The 19,214-nt window shown below is 42.7% G+C and overlaps 1 protein-coding gene across 5 annotated transcripts in view; it reads right to left on the reverse strand.

Moving 5' to 3' along the window:
* Positions 1 to 19,214, reverse strand: part of LOC121556352 (transcriptional enhancer factor TEF-1) — a 54,171-nt gene that overhangs the window by 10,326 nt on the left and 24,631 nt on the right. The window contains exons 4-7 of one of the 5 annotated variants that reach the window (XM_045214091.1): positions 4,654 to 4,718; positions 2,927 to 2,989; positions 2,773 to 2,835; positions 502 to 513 (exon numbers count right to left, since the gene is read on the reverse strand). In XM_045214091.1, the coding sequence (XP_045070026.1) occupies positions 502 to 513; positions 2,773 to 2,835; positions 2,927 to 2,989; positions 4,654 to 4,718 (203 nt within the window). The remainder of the gene's footprint in view (positions 1 to 501; positions 514 to 2,772; positions 2,836 to 2,926; positions 2,990 to 4,653; positions 4,719 to 19,214) is intronic. The other 4 variants (XM_045214093.1, XM_045214094.1, XM_045214092.1 and 1 more) reach the window with 4 other exon arrangements.

A 19,214-nucleotide genomic window follows, 5' to 3' on the forward strand; every position in this document is an offset into this window, starting at 1 on the left:
TATCAGAAATGTAATGTTGATATCAAGAAAGATTTAATCGATAGCAGGAGTAGGGAGTTAGTGTCTGAGGGAACGGTGGAGAAAAACTCACTTGCATCAGTTCCACTCAGAGGTCTACTGTATACCATCCAGCTAAACCCTATCTATTGCATTCCTTTTCTACTGGGTGTTAACGCAGCAGCAGCACAAACACACAGAAATGTCGTTTCTTATCCCAACACAAGTAGAGTACTTAGCAGTATACAGTATGTCTTCTGACCCATCCCTACAGAACTAGGATCCCCATGAGAACACATGCAGAAGCTGAGGGTCAGCATGCTGGCAAGAGCTGTACAGTATCTGTAGGTGGAGTGGTGTGAAGCTATGATAGAGGCCCACAGACTAGACAGTCACTGGGCTGCAGCAGCAGCTATGGTACTATAGCAGAAGCAAAGATACTCAACCAACTGACAGGTCTGGCAAGAGCAGAGCCAGGAGCTTGGACGGATAATTTATACTTACCATGCTTGTAACCTGAATGCAAACAAACAAGGTTTTATTGTAATTTTATAATCCCTCTGGACAACAATCCTGCAATAGCAAGATGTAACAATTTATGTTTTATCAATCACCATTTTGATTTCAATGACCCAACACACAATACCTTGATAACAAAGAGCATTTATAGAAATCACTTCAATCAATTTGACAATGAAGGTTTCAGTTAATCCAATTTGATTAATCCAATTTCACATAATGCTTGTAAAATTATATGATTTCAATTGAATCATATATATAATATCCTTTGGTCATAACAAACATTTTTGAAAACCCGGACTGACAAAATACCATTGTTAAATGGTATAAAATATTAAAATGTGTATTCAAATAAAACTGCAGTTTCAAGTATTTATGCCATGTCCTCTGTCAAAACATTACACTGAAAGAAAGTGTCGGTACAGGAACCTCAAGAGTAATTAATCAACTAGCACTGCTGTCACATTGAAACTTGGATACGTCAATTAATAATAATGTGGGGTGGGACATTTTGGAGAATGTGGTGGACTTGGAATGTCTGAGGATTTGATCACTATGGTCAGCTATGGTTTGAGAGAAGTAGCACAGAGAATGGCACCATAATGACTGTCATTTCACTCAACATGTCTCAGATAAGAAAAGAGACAGAGCAGATTTACAGCGATGTTCCCTGTAAATGGAGGGGGGCGAATGCCTTTCTCTTTGCTGCTGATCTCTAATTTGCTTTAGATGAGAGTAGACAGAGACCCATACAAAAGATGGCTGTTTTAACTCAGACAGCCGCACTGTGCCTGAAAGACCAGGCATTCACAGCTGGCTGATACTCACACACACACACACACACACACACACACACACACACACACACACACACACACACACACACACACTAATGAGGGGTCATTAATCCATCTGAACACTGGGAACAGGGGAAAAGTGTGAAAGTCAAAAGATGTAGTCATCCCCTCATAAAGATAAGAAAGAAAGAAATCTGGCAACCCTTAAGGTCTTTAAACACACATACATTACCAAATGACCCTTGTAAAAATGCTTTGAATTACAGGTACATTTATGACAAGATTACACCTTTCACAATAAATAAAAAAATCAGAAGACATTTTGGAAAGGGTATATTTGGTGTTAGCCCATGATTTTCAACACATTACTATTGGTAAAATGAGTCACAGAGGAAGAATGTAATAGGACAGCTACACACAGAGAAAGGAAGGCAACTGATAGCCATGTCAATGTGATAGCTTAGAGTTATCAATATGAAGGGAGTGCGCAACAGCAGAGAGGGCAGATGAGATGCTGCTTCCTCATGGTCTTAACTCAGCACTGACAGGGGAAGATGATTAGGTTAAAACAGCAAAATAAAGAGGCAAAGGTTTTTTCATAGACCACCCTTAGTCTTTGAACCTAAACCCTTTTAACATGCAGCACATCAGTGGCTGATACTGTGTCTGCTTATGACATGTAAACAGACTTCTGCTGATGACCTCTGAACTCCAGCTCTCAGCCACTCACCAACAGCCAATGCATCTTGCCAACATGCTTTCCCACATACAGTACAGATAACACCAGTACCAACCTCTGATTCTGGTTCACATTGTCATGCCAAACAGAAAGAAAGGAGCAACAAAGTCTACGAACTATGAGTACATTTGCTTTGAGGGATTTAGAAGGATCCAACGTGGTTGGGCTCATTTTCATTTAACTGTAGAAAATGCTGACATTGCCTTTAGGATGTCTGGGCTAACATTAACATATTTTTCTTGGCAAAAATTACAGAAGAAAGTGAAATTCTTTAAGCTCTTTTTGAGCGTGTCCACTCTGAGCTCTGTGGAACAGATTTAGAATATTTGCGAGCCTTGCTCTCATGAGAATATTGAATTTCTCATTCACATTATATCTAACACTTTGCTATTTTCAGACTTGCATTACGGACACTAGTAATAACTATATTGTATATTTTTCACAAACGTAAAATAGATTCTTAAGAATTTAAACAGATCCTTACAATTGTTTTCAAAGCAAATGCACTTATTGTTCAATGACAATAAAGAAAATAGAAATAAAACACTTTGTGTGTGTGTGTGTGTGTGTGTGTGGGGGGGTTATTTTATGAATTCTAATCATAAGCAGGGGATCTAGGCTACGGGAATCAGAGCGTCAGGCATTCACTCTGTCACCACGGGAAACAGGAAGTAAGACGACGCACAGCAACCACAAGCCCAAAAGCAGAAAAGCGCATACCTTTAGCTTGGAATGAAACTCACGAGATTTCCTTCTGGCAAGAACCTGAATGTGACTAGACACCTGCGGGGTAGGAGAGGGGAGGAAAACAAAGGAACAGCCTGTAACCATGGCGATGAAAAGCCCCCCTGCAACTGGGCAAAGCCAGACGTACCTTGATGGCAGCTGAGATTTCTCGAACTTTCTTTCTTGCTAAGACCTGTATGTGACTAGACACCTCCATTTTTTTAAACAAAAGAAGGGAGAAAAAAAACAAGAAAACCAAAAATACAAAAAGGATTACACATCTCTTTGTTGAGAACACTTCAGGGGGATTTGAGCTGCCCAATAGAATAATAGAAGCATCTCCAAGCCACACACCAAGCTCACAGCCACAAAGCATTGTGTTGCCTGTTGTTGTCACTTAAGTGAGCTGATTAAGAAGGATGCAGGCCTCTCCACACATTAACAGGGCGCAGATGTGATCGACTGTGTACTGAATGAGAATCGGTCAGTCTTGTATTCTTAAGGGAGCCGGATAAGGCGTTTCAGAGGCCCATGCTGCTTTCAACATTCACACAGACTTGGAAATATGTAATGCTTTTGTATAAAATATTCAGTAGTGTAAATGGTTGGCTATAGTAAGATAATGTGTGGTCAGTCTGTATTTCTGATGGGGGGAGAGACGAACGCTTGGTCTGAGGGGGATTTATTTCTCTGCTCTCGGTCTTAATCAGGCCAATCACACACAAGTGGCTGTTGAGGCAGTTCACCGGGGAATGATCAACGCCTAAAAGCATGTCTGTTAATAGGGAGAGCAGGGTGATGGGGAAGTGTGAAGTACTCCGTTCCAGCTCACCAAAATAAGATTACAATTAAAATTCAATCTGACATTACTTATTTTAATCAACCATTTTCCTGATATTGTTTGCTCTAGTCTCACATACAGAACAGAGCTCTTTAGTTAGAACAGTGAATGTGGAAGTAATCATAATATTTCAAATTATGTTAATTAACTCAAATAAATTACAATGATTTCTGATTGAGACTGATTTCTTAACATCTCATCACTTCAATCATTAAATATAAAATAGTTGTGTGTTTTGGTTGTATCATAAATTATATTACAGCAGGAAAACAACCCTCTATCTTGTGTGATTCCCCATTGAGAGAGTGAATTACAGAGACATAGCACACATTACCTTTCTTTAGCTGGCTGATCAATTCCCACCCAGCTATAGAGTGCCAGTCTGGACACAGGGGTGTTTATCATGGACATACGAGCCAGTGGTCATGAGCATGACTTCCTGCTCAACCAGACTGATGGACCACATGGCCAGACAGCTTCCCACCAACTGATATTATGGGAGCTTATAGACAACCTCTATTTATATCTACAGTCTGTTGCTTACATCAACTGGAAACTTCTAACAGACAAAAATTATGTTGGTATTAATCAATGTCCTATCATCCATGTCCTAATCCAGTTTCTGTTATGATTATTTAAAAACACTAAATACATTTTTTACAACAAATATTGAGTAATGTATCCCTCTTATAACACACTCTTCCAGATGGAACGATGGTCTTATAGTTGCGTTACTGTAATGTGAGGGTGTCCAAGTCAGAGTGTGTGTGTGTGTGTGTGTGTGTGTGTGAGCTTTTGCAGAGACATCCTCTCATGCAGGATAACTGTAAGAAGACTGAACACATCCAGGGTATGGTAAGACAGCCTCCCATCAGACAAAGCAGGCAGCAAAGCTCCATGCAACTGTGAGTGTGTGTGAGTGTGTGTGTGTGCCCTGTGTTCTCTCCAGCAGAAGCACAGGCAGTAGTCACATTCAGGTGTGATGGCCTTCTTCAGTTTAACATGCCATGCAAACATATCCGCTCCCCTCTTACCTGCTTCCTTGTCCTCGTCTTACCAGTCCGTAGCTTGATGTATCGGGCTATCAGCTCATTCCGACCTGCAGAAAGCACACAGAAAGGAGAGAGAAAGGCTAGCACAAAATAAGCCATCATTGAGGTCCTGGACTTCAGTGTGCTCCTTTCAATTTACAATGACACAAATAAAGCACACAATAGTCAAATATGCATCATACTGTATAATCATCAGACATTTACATCTCACTATATATATCTCGACAAACAAACAAACAAAAATCCAATTTAAATGTAAAAGTGGCATGTTGCATTAGCATGAGAAAGCCTTACAACAAGCATACAGCCTTTCAAATTCATCTAATTTAATCCCATTCTCTTCAAAGCCTCACGATATGAAAGGAAACAGATCCAGACATTCATACTGTTACTGTAAATAATGGCAAAGGAAATATATTAATTTAAGCAGTGCTGTTCTCTAAATGATAATTAAAGCATGGGCTTTGTAGTGATTTCCAATTAATGGCAGCTCTAAACATTCTTCTGCCCTCAGCTCGCCTCTAATTGCTGCAGCGAGGCACAATGACCCCTGCTTAGCCTTTTCATATGGTAATAATATACCGCCACCCCAAAACTATTACACAAATTATAGGTAAGGAGCCACTCTAATGATGTGTCCAGCTGAAGGCAACTAATGCCATGGACCTACTTCTCTCTCCCATGTAATGCAACACGTCCTTTAAACAACTAAACAGGCTTTTTTTCTCCAGCTCAATTAAAGGCCTTGTCTTGATATTTCACTTAGCATCATCAATATACAACGGTACATTTGCTACGGAGCAGCGACAGTGTTCTCAGAATGGAAAAACTACAACATTTCCTGTGAAAGGCAGTGGATGGACCACCTAATGCAGATACTGCACATGAGGATGGTGAATAAAGTGGAAGTATAGAACAAGCGTAGTGGAGGTGGTTATTGAGGTGATGGCAGGCAGGTCTGGGTTGTTAGGCTGGGGCTGTATGTGCTGCCTGTTGTTTGTGTAGTGTCACACCGAGGCAGCCAGGCTGAATCCTCCACCTGTTGTGAACCCAGCGCTCTGTTCAGGTGTGTCAGATGAAAGGAGGGCCAGTCTGGGTATTGCCCCTTGAGTTACTGCCATTAACAACACCTGGCGAGGGGGTGTTTTTTTTCTCTCTCGCTCTCTCCCTCTCTCTCTCTTGCTCTCTCGCTCTCTCTCTCGCTTTCTCCCTCAGTCTTATTCTTGGATGCCAGAGGGGTTTGGATGCCAAGATGTTTGCTTTCACTATTTTATAAAATGTATTAGCCCCTAGTTTCACTACTGGCTCTATATATAAGCATTTCAAATGTTCAGTTTCTTTTGAAAGAAGACACCCTGATGTAGCAGATTTACCAGTGCCTTTTCAAAATAGCAAATTTAAATCAACACAGTGAAAAAACGGAAGAAATTAAGTAAACACATTTTGTGTAGCGCAACACCTTGCTCCATGTGTCTGCCACACCCAGACAGGTGTTGCTCTGCTGTGTGACGGGGGCTGGGGATTATTGTAGGCGGGGCACCAGGAGGAGGGGTGTGGCGAGAGTTGTGACCCAAGTCTCACCTCCTCACAAGGAGCATTTAGGTAAGGCCAGGGTGACTGAACCAGGTCTCCTTCCCCTGGACAAATAAACATAATCTGGGGATTTCAATCCCGGCCGGGCCACCCAGCGTGCCTGCACTGTAATCTCTACCAGATGAAGCTGGGGGCCGCGCTGTTTTCAATAATTCACACACTGTGTACACATAACATGACAATAAGGGCATTCATGCAGACACCTGATTCCTAGATCAAAGCTCACAAATGCTTATTGCTGAATATTTTTTTTTTTCACCAGGCTGAAAAAAGACTGCTCAGCGGGTCTTGGCGAGCTTGCTTTCTTTCCTGTGTTTCCACTGCAAAACAACATTTGCAAAAAAAAGCAACTGGCCACATTCAGGACTCTGAATCCACTTTATTCAACCACCCTCCCCCTACACAAAAAGTTTCTAAGGGGCAGTACTGTGTCTCCCATAAACTAATCAACACTTGTGTTTTCCTCAGGGAGATGTGGCACAGTGCCTGGAGTCATGGTGGTAGAGAAGTTACCCCTGTTGAGAGTTCTAATTCAACATTTTAAAGTCAGGCCTTTTCATTTTACTGGAACCTAAGCAGTGCCACATTACTTTCTTCCTCCCTCTCTCTCTTTACTTTTCATTCACACTTTTCAAGTAGAGTTGGTTTCAAGTAAATGTTTGGGTTTTTAATTTCCTCTTTTAAAAGCACATTACATAATTGGAAACAATTGTCATTGGATCAAACAAGCTTTTCGATGTCATGAATGTTTTGACTTTACTAAATTGAAAGAAGTAATTAAATTCATACAAATGAGAACAATAAATTCAAAACAGATTGACAGATTATTTCAATAAGAATCAACAGATCATTATGCCCTAAACAGTGAGAACCAATAGCATTGAGGGGGGTGAAAAGATAGAACCTTTCCTCCGCATGAACATCAGGGTCCCAGCTCTGCTTCATCACACATTATTATTTCAACTCTGTGGGAGGTAAGAGTCAGAGCTGACATGAGCTGTTCATCTTATTTAGTGAGGTATACGACTGGGTTGAATTATTACCCCTAAAGACACTGAAGCAGCAGCCTGTGACCTCTCATTCCAGCACTGCACAGCTCCCCTGTTTTACTCCACTGTCTGTCAACACATTGGTTAACACCTTCTCCCAAGGCAAGACCAGACTGTTACGCTGGCCTGGCCTCTCTGCATCTCCTCACGCATTCCCTCCAGAAGTTTCCCGCTGGGCAAAAGAGACCCTGCATCGTAACAGATGATGCCCTGGGCATCCGCCTGAGTTACAGAGCGCTGGAATGGAATGGCTGAGGGGGAAGCTCTCAATCTTTGGGAGTTGGGAACATCGTAAGGAAACATGATTTAATTTTCACTCAGGTTGACGGGTGGATAGTTGTGCCTCACTGGAGGAAGACAGGGAAAGTCACGGCGAGGGGATGGGGGTTGACTGAGGGAGTTGACTCTTGAAGGAGGGTTCTTGTTGTCACTCAAAGCAGCAGGAAAAGGATTAGATATTTATGGTGTGACCCCCAGAGTAGAGTCATGTTGCTAGGCATGCTCTGTGTATTCCTTCCCCTGGTAAGAATGCTTTCCTCTGAATCTCAATGACCCTGAAGGTCTTGGGGCATATCAATGGCACTCAAACCACAGCACCACAAAGAGCCAGTGGGTCCACTCTTCCTGGGGTTGTCCCCCAGCAGCTGATTCTTCATTCAGTCAGACATCTAATTTGGACCTTAGCATCCTTCCTCCTTGGGAGGATCCTGGGACAGCCTCACCATGGTCCCTAGCTCTGTTGGTTGTGTTACAATAGTAGTAAAGAATTAAGTCACAGTCCACTCAAGCCTGACCACAGGAATACACTTTTTCTGCCCCTGCAATAAAAAATAGAATCAAATCAAATGTTATTTGTCACATGAGCCGAATACAACGGGTGTAGACTTAGCCGTGAAATGCTTGCTTACAAGCCCTTCCCAACGATGCAGAGTTACAAAATAATCATAAAAAGAAAAATAGTAACACAAAAGGAATAAAATACACAAGAATGGAGCTATATACAGGGAGTACCAGTACCAGATGAGGTATTTGAGGTAGATATGTACATGAAGGCAGGGTAAAGTGACTAGGCAGCAGGATAGATAATAATAAGAGTAAAATAAAGAACAGAGTAGCAGCAGCATATGATGAGTGTAAAAGTGTGTGTGTGTGTATGTAGTGTATGTGAATGCATGTGGGTTTTCTGTGAAAGTGTCAGTGTAGTGTGTATATAGTGTGTATATATAGTGTTGTGAGTGTGCATAGATTCAGTGCAAGATAGGGTCAGTGCAGATAGTCCGGGTAACCATTAATTAACTGTTTAGCAGTCTTATGGCTATTTAGCAGTCTTATGGCTTGGGGGTAGAAGCCGTCTCGAAGCCTGTTGGTCCGAGAGCCAATGCTCCGGAAAGTTTGCCGGACGGTAAGGGTGCACAAACACTTTTAATAGGATAATGTTTCAATTCAACATTTTGTGGATGACCTGCTGCTTAGGCCTATTAGCTGTCATGGTTCATACAGCAGCACAACTTCTTTCATGGTTTTAAACATCTATGGTATGTAGTTATTGTAGCACATTCCACCATTAAACTGTAAAATGAAGACCATGTTTTTAAGTGAGACTGCAGTAGTCTATGAGGTTAACTGGCCTGGCTGGAAAGTCCCCCCCTCGCTCTATCCCTCCCTGGACAGTTGGGGTTTACACAGCTGCTGTGCCCCCATCCAACACCCCCCTACTGCCAGCCCCCACCCTGCCTCTACCCCTCCCCACCCCACTCATACCCCCTCTGGTGCTGCTGGAGTCTGCTGCCAAAAAACAAAACAGACTCCCAGCTTATTTACAACTCCTCCACTTTCCCTAGGTGTATTCTGACAATGTTCCATCACACTTCTTTGAGTAACATTAGCATTACTCAGTTTGATTCCCTCTTTAGCAATAATTTCCTCTGAACTTTATAGAGTCTTTCTCAACGTTTCAAAAATCCCAACTGCGATAGGATTTTTTGAACTTCATTTACAAGTAAGAGTTCAGGTGGGCCTTCGCTTCAGCAAACAAAGGAAAGGTGGGGTGCTCAACGACAATGACAAATCATGAGAAGGGCTTAACAAGAAAAACTTCCTTGTTTCTATAATGGTGTTGCCTTGATTTTGGGGGTCTCTGTGTCTCCGGATTCACAGACACCCAAATATCTCCTATGTATATTTTTACATGGCCTATTGATTAACCAGACACACTATTTCTCTTATTATTAGTATTATTTTGTACTATAATTTGCCATTTACCTTGAAACATATTAGCATTATTATGTTCTTACATTGTTGTCTCAATGGGCCACTAGGCTATGAATAGGAGCTAAGTGCAATGGTCAGGTAACTCTGAGGAAGACGTCAGCTTGACGTCGAAACATCAGTCACCTGTTCGCATCCTGTACAATGCATTAAAGTGAGCTAAAACAAATCAATCTCTGCTTTTTTTGTTGAGTGCTCCAACTCCTTGAGTCCTTTTGGACGTTTTTTTTGGTAAGCCCTTCTCATCATTTATATGTCTTGACTCGCTCTCCTCTTCCGTTCTCCTCACATTACTGTCTCTGTATTCAAATGAATCACTGCTAACAAAACTTCCATCATTAGCTGCTCTATGGAAAGGAGAGAAAAGCTGAATCTTGCAGGAGATACAGTATATTGATGTTTGAGTTGAAGTTAGGTCATCCTACATGTGTAGGCCACATGTCCTTCTGCTCCAGCCCGTATTCTAAAGTATCCTGCTACTTATGTCCTTCTGCTCCAGCCCATATTCTAAAGTATCCTGCTACTTATGTCCTTCTGCTCCAGCCCGTATTCTAAAGTATCCTGCTACTTATGTCCTTCTGCTCCAGCCCGTATTCTAAAGTATCCTGCTACTTATGTCCTTCTGCTCCAGCCCGTATTCTAAAGTATCCTGCTACTTATGTCCTTCTGCTCCAGCCCGTATTCTAAAGTATCCTGCTACTTATGAGTGGTGAGTGACACCAGGGGAAGACAGGTGGTGCTGTGGTCTGACTATTGTCACCTGCCAGGGGAACAGCAGTGCTAGAGCCTCATCTGAAGAAGTGAATGAGATGGAACAATAGCCTGGGTCATGTGGCCATAATATCCACTGAATACATATGGTATGAGAGCTTAATTTCGCTCTAAAATGGAGCTGACCCTCCAGAACTTGAACTCGGCCCAGACACACATGTTCTCACCCATGGCAGTGATGATAAATATCTCCAGAGGGTGAGCTGGTCAATTATATAAGTATGAGTGAGCTTGATGTGCATAAATCTGCCATTGATCATGCACCCATCCTTAGCATCTCCACTGGCATATCAATGAAAAGATGATTCGATCTGAATAGGCCCCAAAGCCATGCACCCGCATATGATAAACATTGGGATAATTTAGGTTATGGTGTAATAAACATTTTAACTGCCTTGGTTACATCCTTTGAGTGGTAATAACAACGCTTTGCTGAAGTCTTTTTTCCTCCTGCTTTTAAAGGCACTCATTTCCTGTAGCAGCACTTTTGTTTAATGCAGGCACAACCACAGTCACATCTGGTCCGGCGGTGGGCGATGATGTCAATGGATGTTGAGACTGTGCTGGGCCTGGCTCCATGGCAGCCAGCGGAGCGCTCGCTCATGTGGTTTTAACTCTCTCCTCTTAGTAGGAGCACAGGACACGCCTTGGACAGCACAGGGGGCAACCTCTCGCCCACAAGCCCCGCCCCACCAAACATATCTATCATTCAAGTGTCACTTGTCAAAGCCCAAAAGGAACCACCAATGTGATTTCGCCCAGTCTTAACCTGAATTAGACCTGTGAAAGCTTAACATGCTGTAAGATGTTAGGGCACTCCTCAGTCATTATCTCAACCCAATATTTAGAACCTTGTGATGTTGGAAGAACTACTGGGTAAAGCACCTAATACAAATTCCCCTGTCTGAAAACATTAATTTGTTAGTCAAGGAGCACTACAGGGGACTTTCTCAAACCAGAGAAAGTGCTTCCTTGTTTTGTTTTTTCTCTCTCTCTCTCTCTCTCTCTCTCTCTCTCTCTCTCTCTCTCTCTCTCTCTCTCTCTCTCTCTCTCTCTCTCTCTCTCTCTCTCTCTCTCTCTCTCTCTCTCTCTCTCTCTCTCTCTCTCTCTCTCTCTCTCTCTCTCACTCACACACACAGAGACATAGAGACACAGAGACACAGAGACAGGCATCTATGTAAGTGTTGATTACATAGATGGCATTGATCCTTTTCCATTGGGTTTCCTGTCCCAGAATGCAGTGTGGGCCAGAGGCCAGCCTCTCTCTCTATGTGGATGGAGTAGCAGGTTCAGACAATAGGCCTGACTTCCCTGTCATCCCTGATAGATGACTCAGGGGTCTCAGGCTGACATTAGCATCACAGTAGACTAAACCAACAATATGGAGGCATTCAGCAGGAGGGTCCCTGGCTGGGTCAGGGTGTGGGTAGAGGAGGCAGGAAGCCTTTTACTTGACAAGAACAACGGCACACTGGGAAACAGCGCTTGCCAAGAGGAGAACCTGTCACTAACAATAAAGGAGACTTGTGGCCTGGAAGTTAAACAGGTGACAGACAATGGTATCCTAGGTTTGGCTGTCAGTTTCAAGTAACCTACATTTGAATATGTACAAAATAATACTATTTTTATTTTTACGGAACGATAGCCCAGATTTTATAACCATTAAACATAACTACACTGCAAAAGTATGTTGTTTGTATTGGTGTTAATTGTACAAAACTAATTATTGCTGAGCTGCCAAGGTGAACAAAACAATAGATCTGTCCTTTGAGCGAGAGGCTAGTTGAAACAATTCCAGTGCTTCTAAAAATAAAGGCTTGAAGTTGGTAAGATCCTGCAGGTGTTTCCCCATGAAGATGTGCCTCAAAGAAACTCCCTCCCCTCTTCCTCCTCCCCCTTTTCTTCAAATCCCTGCTCTCTCATGGTTATAATTAGGGTCAGAGGGAGAGGGGGCTCAGCCCCTTATGCCAGTGAAATCCATTTAGAAAGAGGATAACGTCTGCTGATCCCAACATCTGACCGCAGCCAACCAGCTCCCTATTATGGGTGGCTTAACTCCTCCCCACCCCCCGTATTTAAAGCGTGGTGCCCCAAGAAAGACTTCAAGGCCAAAGTCGGCACGTCGACGATCACACACACTCAGGCCATTCTTAGGGTCACAATAGTTTACCCCCACGATGACACACACACACACGTCCCACCCATCCCTCCTAGCTTTTACAAACTGAAAGTTTAAGCCTATACATCTTCCCGAGAGGCCATCTGTGCGTGTGTCCATCTGCCTCCTGCTGAGAGGGCAAGGTCACACACAAACACACGTATACACATCTACATTCTACACATTCAGCTTGCTGTAATAACCCATCACGTGGTGCCATGCTGCTGAGTAAGAGGAAATAATTATTAATAAAGACCATATGTTTGTTTTTTGTGCAAATCGTTTTCAAGAAGGTTGTTATGAATTATTTTAAGTGAAACGTTGTGAGAGATTCTGATTTGTCATCTGCAATCTGTACATCCATTGCAGCCTCCACCCAAAATTTCACAATCCATGATTTGACTATTTCATTTGTGGAGCCTGCTGTGTGCCTCTGTAAATGTAGGGCAGGCTCCTTAATGTCTCTGGGAGAAAGAAGCAGAACATCAGTGGCTCTTTGCTTTTGGCTCTGACCTCGGCCCCCACACTCAATATGGGTATTTCTCATTCATTCATACAGCCACAACCACAACAATTCAGTGCTCATTTGAAACAGAAAAATGAAAATATTTATACCAATCCATGAGGGCACTTATGTAACACTGAAGAAGAAATGTGAAGAGCTAATGAATTTGGTTTGAAAAGTAATTAAGTACTGTGTCCCCTCCTCAGGACTTCTCAAACAGGCCGGTGGGGCAGACAGAAACCACAGAGATTCATATCACCCATTTACAAAACACGAATGCCCTCAAATAACTCACTAAACTCACATATGGGCTTACACAAACAGATTATGTTTTTAAGATGATGTTTACATAATATCATGTTTAGTATTAAAAATGCAGTATAAAATGAGCTCCACAAACAAAAAGGCTAAATCCAGTCCACTTTCAAAGACATAGATATAATGATGTTCCCAATCTTTTACATAACCTTTAGCATACAATGTGAATTGATGGAAAGTAACATGCAAATGTCATTGACATGATTGTCATTTTAGAAATAGGCAGACTTTTACTCAAAACTCCATTTACAGTATTTCTCTAACAACAGTGTGCTAGTAATCAACAAATATGTTGCATAACTACCATAAACCTATCGTTTAATGCTCATATACTTCTGTCTAAAATGTATTAATCTATGAGAAGATAAGGTCTTATATTTGCTGAAGTATAATCTCATTTTCTCTTAGATACACTCTGATTTCAAGTGATTCATCTATCCCATTTCTGCAGTTTGTTGAGTTGTGGTTTCTAATGTGGGGACTTTGCTGACTGGTTGAGAACATAGAAGTAGTTCCTTCTGATGATTAGGGCTACAAAGGGTGAGCTCTTCTATGGAACGGCTAGGCTATATTTGTGGTCTTAAGCAAGCAAAGAACAAACAGAGCAGCAGACCCCAAACCTGAGTAATGTTTCTCATTCAGTCGTCGAGCCGTCCAACAATATCCGCTACTTAATCATTGTCATGAGATATAAATGTTGTTCCACAGTGAGTAACAGCAACCAGGATCTACAAGCATTCAGTGGTAATAGACCATCACTTTCACCCGCAGAAAGTGGCCAGCTGAATAGGCTTCGCCAAGTTCTCGCGACTCCTGATACACATCCATAATTCAACCCAGTGGAGGTCGGCGCTCACTGTGTTTAGTCTTCAGGCCTGATTAATGGATCAAAAGTCTCATTAGGTGGCTGGAAATCTGACTGCTGATCAATTAATTTCTCCTTACAATGTCCTTTGTATGTAATTAATACCTCTTTAAAAATCTATTTATTTCTGCCAACACCAAAAAGAAATCAATACTTCACTTTAACTGACCTTAAAGTGAGATAAAAGCCCAGTGAGTGGTTGAGGTAATGAGTCAGGTTAACCGTGAGAGATTAAAGGTGGGGTATTTTCTCTCCAGCTAACGGGACATCAGATATCAACAGGTCACTGACCCGGGTCTTCATGGAGACACAGAGAGGATTACACCAGCTAACCTCTGCTAAATGGTGACTGTGTTTTGGACAGGGGCGAGGAGTTAGGGCTCTACGTCCTTTCTCCCTGGCCTGTCCTGCTTTGGCGAGCCTGCGGCTGAGTCCTACTCCCCCCTCTCAGAGCAATATATGGGCTCACCGGGGAACAATTAACGCAGCCAGCACTCGTCTGAATCACTCTATCAATTAGGAGCCACTGAGTATATCATCACATACATTACTGTAGAGGCAGGCCTGGCCGTTGGGTCGGGGTGTGTCTTTCAGGAGTAGTGGGGGAGGAGGAGGAGAGAGAGAAGGAGGGAGGGAAGGGGGGGTGAAATAAACAACCAGTCGGACTGGCTGCTGGACTCATCTGTGAGGACGGCAGTAATTAGGAGTCCCCTGAGGAACTCGTAGCGGAGCGCGGCCGATGTGTGAACATGACGCTGGCTGGCAGGGAGGCACCCCCACCCGCCTCCTCACAGGGTTAAATCAATATTTTCAATCTCTTAGGATCAATCCGGCATCTGAACACAAAGAAAAACCTGTTAGCGGCGACCAATATGTGTAAATGAAAAGCCCAACTTTGTGGACCTGATGTAGTCTGCCTCTCCTTCTCCCTGCTTCTCTTTAACTCACACAGGCTGAAAGTAAAAACCTCATCTCTCAAAGTTGAGGGAATTCTATCCTTTTCCAACAGAGAAATCCCACACAATCCTCTCTGTCAAGGCTGTAACAGTCGGACAGCTCCAATCAGTCTAGAAGAGATAGCTGCCGGTGATACAGACGAAACACGATAGATAGTAAACGATACATAGTAAATGTGCCCAATGTGATCATTTCTATGCTGTTGAGATCTGAGTATGTAAGTCTTCTAAGAGCAGCTCCTTTGTCTGCTTCTCTGCGATAAACACTGTGCAGTGTTGTCAAGGTTAGTATATCTCCTGCCTGTTCTTCATGATCCTCTTCACGAACAGACTAACAGTGTCTACAGTTGAGAATCCTATACTCTTTGCCTTGGACATACAATTGCAGGCTTCAACATCTGCTGCAATGACAGGCTTCAACAATGACAGGCTTTAGGAGCACTGGTTGAAAAATATAGAGGTACGGTACATATTCCATTCTTACATTGATTACACAGAATGGTTTCATCAGTGTAGAATGGTTGGTCTCATCAGTACAAAGGGTTTCATAAATATAAAATGGTGCCATCATCAGTGTTAAACTGATGCTCTACATGAATGGAGAGCATCAGAGACACTGCATCTTTAAGAAGCCCAGAGTTCCAGCGTTTTACTCAAACAAAAGCAGCCAATTGGGAGCGTGCAACCTGAAACCAGCGCAGCTCTAAAGAGACTCACACAGGCTTCACTGCTGGGACACACCCCATAAAGTCCCTGACACACACAGGCAGCAGAATATTCCCTACTAACCTAACCCTGCTCTCACATGGAAACATTTCCTGATAAAACGTTGAGCAAACTTCACCATGGTCAAATCACAACTGAGCACACAGTAACTCTCTGTAGTCTCTCTTCCCCGCAGGTCAGGAATTACATGGCAACTTTAGAAAGCACTCTTTCTTCTCTTGTTAGAAAAGGATGGGACTTGAACGCCTGAGGATTATTCATACAAAAAAATCTAGATTGTGTCCTTTACATGGGAAAAACAAACATTGTATTTTTTGGTGGGAGTGAATCTTTTGTACAATCATTTAATGATAAAAACAGCCTCAGTGTTGATCTTCTTAGGACACAGAGGTCCGTGTTTATGTGTGTGTGCTCGTGTGTGCATGTGTGTGTGTTTAGCCTACATGCATGTATGTGTGTCTGCTTTGTCTGTGTATAAATTTGTCTGGGTTCACAGTCTCTAAAAAAGCCATCTGAGATTCCATGGTACATTCCATTCTGATGAGGAGCCTGTCTGGACATTGATAAACCAACTGCGGTCCTGACCTACAAAAGACAAACCGGGCTGCATCAGAGGCAGATGTGACTGCTGTTCATAATAGACATACCATCTACTGTATGCTGATGGATTTACATAATATACAAAAAAGTCACTAAATGTCACGAAACAAATCCAGTGGAAAGAGATTTACAAAGATTTTCCTTCATCTAACCATGCCATATGGATACACCAAAAGTATCCGCAATATTCAAGAACTTTGCACGCTATCTCCGTTCCTATTGCTGCGTCTGCGAGTAAGCCGTCTCTTTAGCACCATTTAAGCTCCTGCCAATAGCATCCCGTCACCCACTGGTCAACAAATAACAACAACAAGAGCCCAGGGCCCATTGTTCTGGCTGAACAGCCAAGCGGGTGCAATCCCCCAACAACCTGAGGTGGTTAATGCAGCAGGAGGCAGGCAGGAGACAGGAATCTAAGACAAGTGCCAACATGCCATGTCTAGTCACACCTCACACAGGGTACTTCAGTATAACATTCAGGTCAACACTGGGGTCTAATGCTGGGGAGATCCTAACTAAGAATAATAGTAAAAGGGAAATATATATATTTTTTAATGGGAGATGTGTGTAAATATGTGTATGTATGTATATATATATATATATATATATATATATATATATATATATGTATATATATATGTATATATGCGAGAAAAAAAGAAAAAAAACAGACAATTACATTGACGGAAGTTACAATCTATCTGCAATATTAAAGCTGATCTACCCCCTAAACAAATAAAAAATAAAAATATATAAAATAATAAAATATAAAAATAAAGAATAATAGTACTTGATCATCAAAAAAGCTGAGAATCTAGATTAAAATCTATTCTAATGTAAATTGATTACATTACAATTACATAAGTGATATGAAATCCAGTTTGAAATACAACCAGACCTGTTTCTATCACCTGTCCTCATAATCTTCGAGCTGGGCCTATTGAACGAACACACACACGTCTCTCTCTTAATTGCCACGGGCACAAAACAACAACAGGTGCAGGCAAGCAGCAGCAGGATTGTCAGCGGTGAGCTTGGTTTAAAGTGACAGCACAAAGAGCACATATAAAAGGTACCCTCCTCGAATTTTAGATGCTGAAATGTCATGTGCCTTTGAGTCTTGTTTTACAGCAACAGTCTCCCTTTGAAAATCCGACAGAATTTTAAGGAGCAGACAATTGGAAGCATTGTCCCTGAGAGTAAACTAAATATACTGTAGAGAGTGGGGAAGAGCGGACAGCAAACAATCAGAGAGATGGGCAGATAGAAGCAGAACTACATGACTGTTTTTTTTGCTAGTACAGACTGAACATGTTCGGGATTCTTTTCAGACAGCATTGGGAGGAGTACACTCACATCAGTCACTGGCTTCATCAATAAGTGCATCAAGGATGTTTGCCCCACAGACACCCCACGAATATACCAACCAGAAGCCATGGATTACAGGAAACATCCGCGACTGAGCTAAAGGACTGCCGCATGAAGTAACCCGGACGCTATAAGAAATCCCGCTTATGAACGTTTAACCATCAAACAGGCAAAGAGTCAATACAGGTTAAGATTGAATCATACTACACTGGCTCTGACGCTCGCCGGATGTGGGGGGGCTTGAAAACTATTACAGACTACAAAGGGAAGCACAGCCGCTGAGCTGCTCAGTGACACAAGCCTACCAGACGAGCTAAACCACTTCAATGCTTCAGCTCGAGGCAAGCAACACTGAAGCATGCGAGAGCACCAGCTGTTCTGGGGGTTATATGTGATACGTTTCAGAGCTACATGGGAGGCAGATTTTGCCAGGTCAATATCTACAAGGTATGGAGGGCCGAGGATTACCAGGACACTCCGGAAAGCATGTGCTGACCAACTGGCAATGTTACTCGACATTTTCTTAACATGTTTGACTGAGTCTGTAATACCAACATAAAAAAGGTGTTTAAGTAGACCACCAGAAGTCCCTGCCCAAGAACTCTAAGATAACCCGCCTAAATGACTACCCACCCAAGTGGCACTGACGCCTGTAGCGCGAAGTGTTGAAAGATGGCGCGGCTCACTAACAGCATAATCCCAGAAACCCTAGACCCACTCCACCCTGTGATCTTTCTAACAGATCCACAGATGATGCAGAATCTCTATCGCACACCACACTGCCCTTTCCTACCTGGACAAGAGGAATACCATGCAGAATGCTATTCATTGACTACAGCTCAGCATTCAACACCATAGTGCCCTATCACTAAGCTAAGGATCCTGGGACTAAACACCTTTTGGGTAACTGGATCCTGGACTTCCTGGACGGGCCGCCCCAGTGGTAAGGGTAGGTAACAACACATCTGGCTACACTGATCCTCAACACGTGGGGCCACCACTTTCAGGGGTGCAGAGCTCAGTCCCCTCCTGTAACTCTGTTCACCAGGCGATGCATGGCCAGGTAGACTCCAACACTATCATTAAGTTTGGTTATTTACACAACAGTGGTAGGCCTGATCACCGACAACAATGGACACCTATAGAGGGAGGTAGAGATCTGGCCGTGTGGGTGTTATGGGACAACAACCTCCCCCTCAACGTGACCAAGACAAAGGAGATGATTGTGGACTACAGGAAAAAAAAGAGGACTTGAGCACGTCCCCCATTCTCATCGACGGGTAGGAACAGGTTGAGAGTTTGCGGGTGTCCACATCACCAACGAACTATCATGGTCCAAACACACCAAGACAGTCGAGAGGGACGA

The sequence above is a fragment of the Coregonus clupeaformis genome, unplaced genomic scaffold (assembly GCF_020615455.1).
Source record: "Coregonus clupeaformis isolate EN_2021a unplaced genomic scaffold, ASM2061545v1 scaf0196, whole genome shotgun sequence".
Classification (NCBI taxonomy): domain Eukaryota; kingdom Metazoa; phylum Chordata; class Actinopteri; order Salmoniformes; family Salmonidae; genus Coregonus; species Coregonus clupeaformis.